Source organism: Nestor notabilis, unplaced genomic scaffold (genome assembly GCF_000696875.1).
Source record: "Nestor notabilis isolate BGI_N333 unplaced genomic scaffold, ASM69687v1 Scaffold34064, whole genome shotgun sequence".
In the NCBI taxonomy this organism is placed as follows: domain Eukaryota; kingdom Metazoa; phylum Chordata; class Aves; order Psittaciformes; family Psittacidae; genus Nestor; species Nestor notabilis.
In genome coordinates, this window is record NW_009927520.1 from 1 (window position 1) to 8,798 (window position 8,798).

At 41.9% G+C, this 8,798-nt stretch overlaps 1 protein-coding gene across 1 annotated transcript; it reads left to right on the top strand.

Moving 5' to 3' along the window:
• Positions 1 to 635: 635 nt before the first annotated feature.
• LOC104405389 (disco-interacting protein 2 homolog A-like) lies at positions 636 to 7,340 on the top strand. The gene is made up of 6 exons (XM_010014091.1): positions 636 to 784; positions 2,672 to 2,729; positions 3,183 to 3,257; positions 3,696 to 3,870; positions 5,058 to 5,181; positions 6,374 to 7,340. The coding sequence occupies exons 1-6, from the start codon at positions 762 to 764 to the stop codon at positions 6,624 to 6,626; spliced, it is 708 nt and encodes a 235-aa protein (XP_010012393.1). The 5' UTR covers positions 636 to 761; the 3' UTR covers positions 6,627 to 7,340.
• Positions 7,341 to 8,798: the final 1,458 nt, after the last annotated feature.

The window sequence follows — 8,798 nt, forward strand, 5'->3', positions numbered from 1 at the left end:
GGGGGCAGGGATAGTCACCAAAACTTTGCCTAGTTTTGTAGCTTAAGTATGCATTTCATGGTAGTTGCTGGCTGTCTTGAGATTCAGTTCTGCTGGGGAGTAAATAAAGTCCCCTGTTCCCATCTTGGGAAATGGGAAACTCCTCACCAGAGCTGGTCAGAAGGTTTCTCCTGGGATTGCAACAAAGCTTTGCCTCTGCCCAGGCTGTTACTGACAGGAGCCCTGGCAAAATATGGGTTGGTTGGGGTTATATTTTAACATAACTCCATACTCCGTAAGATACTTCATGCTTCAAAACACAAAACTACGTTTTGGAGTTAAATTTAGTTAAATGTTGGGGGATTTTTATTTCGAAGTTGATAAATCTGTTACAAAACAGAACAGTTGATCTTTGGGACAGGGATTAAGGACCTCACAGATTTATGCTTACATGCTTTGCACTTGCTGTGTAGTTTCTACAGGAGGTGCTTACCAAATTAAGACTTACCTGTATAAATATGTATTTTGCTTGTGCATTCATTTACTGATTCCATAAAACATCAAAGCTTTATGTCAGTCCCTCTAGTAAGGGGGGCTATTTTACTACATTTCTGCTAGATTAGGGCAGCATTTTATAAATGTCAGTTAAAAAGGGAGAGGAATTTGTGAATTGATGTGGCTGTGAGAATGAGAAGAGGATTTTCCGGCTTCTGTTGAATTTGTTTCTTCCTTCTTATTCTTAGGGAACAGCAGGACCAGATCCAACAACAGTCTACGTAGATATGAGAGCACTTCGACATGACAGGTACAGATTATGTTAAAGCATTAACTATTTTAATGCTCCTCCTGTAGAACAGAAAGTTCAGCCTCATTGTACTGGTTTGCTGAAGTGCTCTTGGCAGCAGCTAATCCCTCATCACTATATACAAGGAACCCCATCCTAGGGAATGACACCTCTGTGCTGGAAATGGTCCAGCATCTCCTCCTCCATCACTTATTTTGCTGTTCCTCTCTAGAACATCTCTTAACTTGCTGCCTGTTCATCAGTCCCATATAATCTAGACCCATTAGCTGTTTCTTACCTGATCATACCCTTAGCAAAAGGTGACTTTGCCAACTGGGTGGTTAGTCACAGAACCACAGAACCATTCGGAGTGGGCAGGATCTCTGATGTCCCTCAAGTAACCTCCTGCTCAAAGCAGGACCAGCTTCAGGACTTTATGAGGTTACTGAGGGCCAGGAGCATTTCAGTACAGAACATCTCCACGAATGGAGATGCTCCTCCTCTCTGGGTGTGCGTGTGCTGAGACTGACACCCCACTTGGGGGAAGTTTTCCTTAGTGGCGTTTTGCATATTATGTCCCTGGTCTCTTCTCCTTATAGCGTGCAACTCCCAAGAAATCTGGCTCCGTGTTCTCTCTAACAGTCCTTTAGGTAGTGGGAAAAGTACAATTAGAGTGTCCCTTACTGGTTTGGTTTGTGGGTTAGTTTTTTTGACCCTTCCCTTCAGACAAAAGCAACTCAATCCCCTCAGCCTTCCCAGACCCAATAAACTGATGTCAGGCCTGTATTACAGCATATCAAAACACACACACACACGCGCACATATGTACCTACTTATCATCTGGAAACTTGCCACAGATACATCAGTCCATCAGATGTAAATCTGTAGTCATAATTTTCATCTTAACTTGTCTCTCAGTTAACTTAGTTAACACAAGTGCTGGCAGCACCAAGTTTAGAGTAAGACTGTAAGTTTAGCAGGGTGCATGCATACATGTATTTGTTTCTGTACTTATTTTGAGAAACATAATATCAAGATTTATGTCTTGATATATAAATCAAAATATAAATAAAAATAAAGCATTTGCTTTATTTTCTTTTAAATTGTTAATGTTAAATTAGGGGCTTATGGTATGTGGGAGCTTTTGTGACTAACTCATCTCTAATTTCTGCAAGCTTAAATCTTAGCTGTTCGAAGACAAGCTCTTCACCACCTTTAGCATGACCCTGCTTGGCATCTGAACAGATCAATGTAAACTACAGTCATTTTCTCCTTCTTGAATGTATCACTATGACTTGCATGGTATCTGTTCCTTTTAAAACCAAGTTCAGCCGTAGCCTCAAAGCTGCCACTGCGTTAGTTCTAGCCTATAGGTGTAGGGATAGTCTGATATGACAAGAGCTGCCTCTCTTGTATGCCTCTTTTACTGCACTCAATTCTTGTTCATTCTGCAAATGTGCTGTCTTAGTAAGTTATGCTGCTAATGTGCTGCATGGTGTCACTTAATTCTGTTTAGGCTGCTTGCTCTTCACTTTTTGCAATTCCTACTGCCTCTCTGCCATGGGTCAGTGTGGCAAGCAGAGGTGCAAGGCAGTCCAGCAAAGAAGGTGAATGTAAAATGCTGGTGGAACTGCAACCTTCAAGCTCTGTTGGAAACAGTTACTCATCTCTCCAGAGAGCTGAGTTTCTAATTCTTAAAAGAAACGTCGTCTTTGGGAATGCTAATAGAGAAATCTTGAAGACAGCCAGAACTCTTAACTCACTGCATTGTGAATAACTGAGCAAATTGGCTGGCATCATAAGAGTTTGGTCAGTGCAGCTGATGATAGGATTACTGAACACTTCTATTTAACTTCTACTGTAGAAGTTCCTAAATTCTTGTACAAATGTATTCTCTTATTTTCTCAGGGTGCGTTTGGTAGAGAGAGGTTCTCCACACAGTCTGCCACTTATGGAGTCTGGGAAGGTGAGAGCCTGAGAGCATCCTTCCTCCTTATCCCTTACCTGGACAGTGAGCTGCTTCAGCTGGACCTCAGTACAAAATCTATGCAACAAGCTTCACTAATCACAGTATGTCTAGGAGAGGCGCTAGAGAGAGCATGAAATGAACACCTATTAAATGAAGCCGGGTGCATGAAGTGAAGCAATACGATATGTTGCTAAAACTGAAAAATTCATAGGCCTTCATGTGGAAGGCATTTTTCAGGTGTGAAACAAACTTCAAGTCTAAAGCTGCAAAACAGTTCTTGGACTTGAAAAGATTGAACAACTTGGTATGAAGATGTGGTTGATATCTATGGTACAGAGAGGAGGAGAAAGGGAAGACCTGCACAGATTGTTCACTTCTGTGGCTCTCCATTATTAACTTTCCTTTTGATGAATTCAGGTTCTCTTAACTTCTGTTTGCTTCTTATTCCAGATTCTTCCAGGGGTCAAAGTCATCATAGCACACACAGAAACCAAGGGACCTCTGGGAGACTCGCATTTAGGAGAGGTAAAGCTTTGATGCTGTTGTACTTTATGAGTAGTGATTTAATATATAGATAAATCATGTCAGGTAAATGCCTCTTTCTTAATCATCTTAATGTGGCAATGTGCAGAGAGCTGCAACAGTTTACATACTTGTATGTATGTATTATAGAATCATAGAATAGTTAGGGTTGGTGATTTCCTTTCTCCTCTGCCAAACTATGTATACATATGTATATAAAACTCTTTTTTTACTCCTTTTTCCTGGTCATTCTGTGTGAGGCAGAAGTTAACGACTTATTTTAATAAAACTACTACTGGCATTTTAGGAGCAACAAAATTGTCAGTGGAACAGATCTTTTAAATCTAGAAATGCTGCTGCCTGGGTCTGGCAAAATAACCAATGTTTCTATGAGAATTATTCCTTTTTGGCTTGTTGGTTGTTTTGGTTTTTATCTCCTAGATATGGGTGAGTAGCCCACACAATGCTACTGGTTACTACACAGTGTATGGAGAAGAGTCGCTGCACGCTGATCACTTTACTGCTCGCTTGAGTTTTGGAGACACTCAGACCATATGGGCTCGGACTGGGTATCTTGGCTTTCTGCGCAGAACAGAACTTACTGATGCTAGTGGAGGTAAGAGAAACCAAATGTTCCTACAGACACATGTGTTGGAAACCCCTCAGGGTAGTTGAGCTAGCAAAGAGGAAGCTGTCCTGCAAGTTTATCCTGACCTTCATCAGAGGAAAGTGCTGGATGTAGCAGGAATCATTCATTACTTGCTACCCTTCAGAGCTGGTAGAGGATGATAACACTTGACCAAGGTGCTCTGAGTTCTCCTCCTCTCTGGTTTTCTGGGGTAGTGACCTGACCTGCAGGGCATGGTTCTGTACAGGATGCTTTGGTGGAATTGTCCTTCTGCCACTGTTCAAAGTGAAAGGGCTCCCTGTTCTTGAGAAAGCTGGTAGTTGAGCAATCGGAATCTGCAAGCAGGCATTCACAAAGGAAGAGAAGTGACACAGCAGCACATTACTATAGCAGTGTTTTGTGCCTTGGAGCTTTCTGAAAAATCATGTAGAGATGTTCATCCCTGTGGAACAATGCCAGTTGTCCTTGAGTTTGTCAGTGTTTGAGAGGCTATATATGGTGAATTAACACAGCCAAGTATGCAGGAAACCCAAGTATGCTTTTTGTCTCAAGTTACATGATTGAGCAGAATTATAAAATGGGTGCAAAAAAAACCCAAAGTTGAACTGAGCAGAGTTACCAGATGGATGTGGCAATGTGGAGAGCGTGTCCTTACAGAAGCATATAGGAGAGGTTTGCTTATTTAACCTGGCAAAGCTAAGGCTGAGGAGGGGATAGAGTTGTTCTCACTGCATTAACTACGGGAACTTCAGAAGCTGAGTATTGCTGGCATGAAGACAGTGGGTATAAGCTGGTTTTAAAAAGAAAAATAAAAGTTAAATTTGGAAATTGGAAAGTGTACCTACTGATCAGAGGAGAGAAGTTCTCTGGGAAAAAGAGTGGGACAAAAAGATGCTTCAACAGTGTATTTTGAATGGATTTATGAATTAAGATTACATGAGAGAAGGCACAGAATTAGATGACCCAGAAATCCTTTTTAGTCTAGATTCATTTGCTTGGAGTCAACAGTCAGAAGTGCTATGTGACCTCTTAATTCCCTCCAAATGGTAGAGCTTGATGTGTATTAGACTCTTCCTCCTAGGAAGCACCTTAGAACATCAGGAATAAGGACATACAAATGACCATGTTTGTTCCGTAGATCTGACAGTGTTTCAAATGTCTGTGCTATGTTGCAGAGAGACACGATGCCCTGTATGTGGTAGGCTCTTTGGATGAAACACTGGAGCTCAGAGGAATGAGGTACCATCCCATTGATATAGAGACCTCTGTAATAAGAGCACATAAGAGCATTGCAGAATGGTAAGAGCCTCAGTACTACTTTTCTGTATTCTTTTATTTCTTCTAAAGCAGCAGAAATTCAGGTCCATGGAAGAGAGCTTAGACTGAGAGCTTGCTGTGGAGTGAACTCAGCAAAAGTTTGCATAGAAACTACTGCAGTGAGAGTAGCTGAAAAATAATGTCCCTCTTGACTGCCTCCAATGCTAAAAACAAAATAAAGCCCACACCTTTATCGGAGTTTGATCTTCATAGTCTGAAAGACAGGAATGGCAGGGTGGGAACAGGGCAGCAGAGCCTTGACTTCCCTGTGTCAGAATGTACACGCTCGGATGTGGTAAATACATCTTCAGGATTTCAGCCTGGAGAAGAGAAGGCTCCTGAAGGGGACACCTTAGAGCAGCTCCAGTGCCTAAAACTGCTGACAAGAAACCTGGAGAGGGGCTTTGGACACGGGCCTGTAGGGACAGGACAACAGGAATGGCTTGAACCTGACAGAGGGGAGATTGAGATGAGCTCTGAGGCAGAAGTTCTTCCCTGGGAGGGTGCTGAGGTGCTGGCACAGGGTGCCCAGAGAAGCTGTGGCTGCCCCATCCCTGGCAGTGTTCAAGGCCACGTTGGACACAGGGGCTTGGAGCAACCTGCTCTAGTGGAAGGTGTCCCTGCCCATGGCAGGGGGTTGGGACTGGAGGAGCTTTAAGGTCCCTTCCAACCCAAACCAGGCTGTGATCTGATTTCTTGAATGGTGTCTTGTAACATACATTATTCTCACGTGTTGTAATGGATGATGTGTGCCACTTGGCTGTAGGTTCTCTTCAAAGTGGCAGTGTTTACTTCTAAGCTTTGGGAGGTTTTGTCTTTCCATTGGTGATTCTGAAGATGTACACAGGTGCTTTAATCAAGTATACACACACAGACTGTGAAATCTTCCTGGTTTAAAACATAAGTGCAAAGGACTTTTAAATACACAATTGTGGACATGTAAGAGAAAAAGACCTACTTATATTTTGTACATGGACAATTAAGCAAATAGTGGCAGAGAATATTCCAGGAACTTAAAGAGTTTCCATACTTTCTGATTTATTAATATTCTATCACTTGTTCTCATTTCTTATAAAGTCCTTACAAAATGTCTTTCCAGTGAGTCCCTCTCTGATAAGTGGCTTCCTTTGACTGTGTTTTTTTCTCACCGTTTCTATTTGTATCATGCCTACAGTGCTGTGTTCACATGGACCAACTTGCTTGTTGTGGTTGTGGAGTTGGAAGGCTCAGAGCAAGAAGCATTGGACCTGGTTGCTTTGGTAACAAATGTGGTTCTGGAAGAGCATTATCTCATAGTAGGTGTTGTAGTCATTGTGGACCCTGGTGTTATTCCTATCAATTCCCGTGGTGAGAAACAACGGATGCACTTGAGAGACGGGTTTTTAGCTGACCAGTTGGATCCTATTTATGTGGCCTACAACATGTGAAAAGAGAAAAATCACACCAAGGCTAAAGCACCAAAATCAAGGGACTTTCCAAACAGTAACATCGGAACCCATTTTCTGTGGTTTTAAAAGCTGTTGAAAGGGAAATGGAGATGCTCATCTTCACAGACCTTCATCTCTCAGATTGCATTTGCTTTCATAAATCCATTTTAACAGTTACAGCTGACTTAGGATGGAGAGTTTACTGGAATTCCTGAAGGAAGCTTATGAGAACTGTGATGGACCAATTTTTTTTCTACAGTAATTCTGAATGTCAGTACTTGATGCACTGCATAAAAGGACATAAAGCGGGGTGGGGAGAGAACACCAGCTGTGAGGACAACTCCTGGAAACAGTACTGAGTTGTGAGTAGCCGTTTGGAGTTCACCCTCCATGTGATTGTTTGCAATATATTGGCAGTATCTGGGTTCAGGCATAACTTTCAAGACTGCACACATCTCTACCATATTCTCTACTGTAATGAAAGGAATTTTGCACATATTTGAGATTTTAAAAATGCAGCCTTTTTATTTGAAATCACTGACTTACCCCCATTCAGAAGAAAGAAATTAAGTCCAATCCCGGATTCCATGTAACAATTATGCTGCTGTTCAGCTTTTTTGTACCAAGTGAAAACAAATACTGCAACTGTAAAAACATTACTTATTGTGCCATGCTGGACTCTGTAATGCTATAAACTTTGTAATAAAATATAAATTAATATCCAGTTTTAACCACTCGATGCAGGAGCCTTCACTGCTCTTACTGTTGTAACTTCACGTTAAAGTTGCTTGTTTTCATAGCGTTAGCTGTGTTATGCCCTGCATAAAACCAAGTATTTGAAAATTCAGTCCAAAGCCAACAGTCTCTGATTCATCGAAATGTTTACAAAGCATGGTCTTACAATATGTTTTCCCTGAATATCCTATGCTAAAACTTATTATAGTGCTTTTACTGGGGTTTTTTTCCCCCACCATTGAAAATATATTCAGTGTTAGTTAGCTTGATCTGCTGTGGTACAAGCTTCCTTGGTTTTTTAGTGTTGTATTCAGACAGACTGTTTTGTTCAAGCTGCAGTATCCAGTTGGTTGGGTCACACTTGACTAACAAGGGTTATGAAGTTTCTGCCTGATCTAATACTGCAGCGAAACTAATTCAGAAAGAGAATGTGAAGTGATTCAAATACTTCATGTATTTGAAGGTAAGCACGAGACTAACAAATAATTATTTTTATAGAGTTGTTGAAGACTTTGAGCTACATAATTTCTTTTATATATATATATATACACACATAATGCATGAGTTTGGCAAAAGAGCCAGGTTATTCTGCAAGGCAATTCTGCCTGGATCAGTGCCTAAGGAAGATGGATGTCACTCTCTCGTATGAGGGTATCAAATTGACTCTTTGTCAAATAACTGTAAAATCTTCAACAAAAAGCTTTCCTATATAGTAGTTCTTTGCCCTCGTGGTGTTTGGCTGTGGTGTATTATACAGCTGCATACTCTGACTGTAATTATGTACAGAACTTGAGTAACTTATTAAGTACAGCAACCTGTAATAGTGGGCTCTGGGACACTGCTCGTAACAGCTGGCAAAAGTAAAGAACTACCTAACCCCCACTTTAATAGTGTAGTTTTTTAGCAAATAAAGCCTTGTAAGATTTTTGTATTGAGCTATAGCTGACAGTGAGTTGCCTTGTAACCTAAACCTAAAGCAAAAAGCGCATTAAACATTTCAAAACAATCTGGCTTGCTGAGTGCTGCAACACTGTTAGATCAAAAGCACAGCTTCTCCACCGTGCAGTTTTCACCAGTGTTTTGGAGAGTTTTAATGCCGGAAGAGCTTTTTTTTCTGCAGCATTTCATTACAATTAAAGCAATTGCACATCCTCAAAGCCTGGATGTTCCTGAGTTTCCTCTGTTTTCATGTATACGCAGCGCCCTGTGGGGGGGGGTTCTTCCCACAGCTGGCAACTGCCACACACAGGCGGGGGGAACATTCCTCCCCTAGGCAAGGCGCCACTTATTTAACACAGCAAAGCCAACGCGGAGCTGGGGGAGCACAGAAGGAGGCAGCGCGGAACTGGGCCGGCAGGGACATGGCTCTGCCTCCCCTCCCCTGTCAACCCACCCCCTGAGGGAAAGGAGCCGCGCCACAACCTGGCGGCGGTCGCT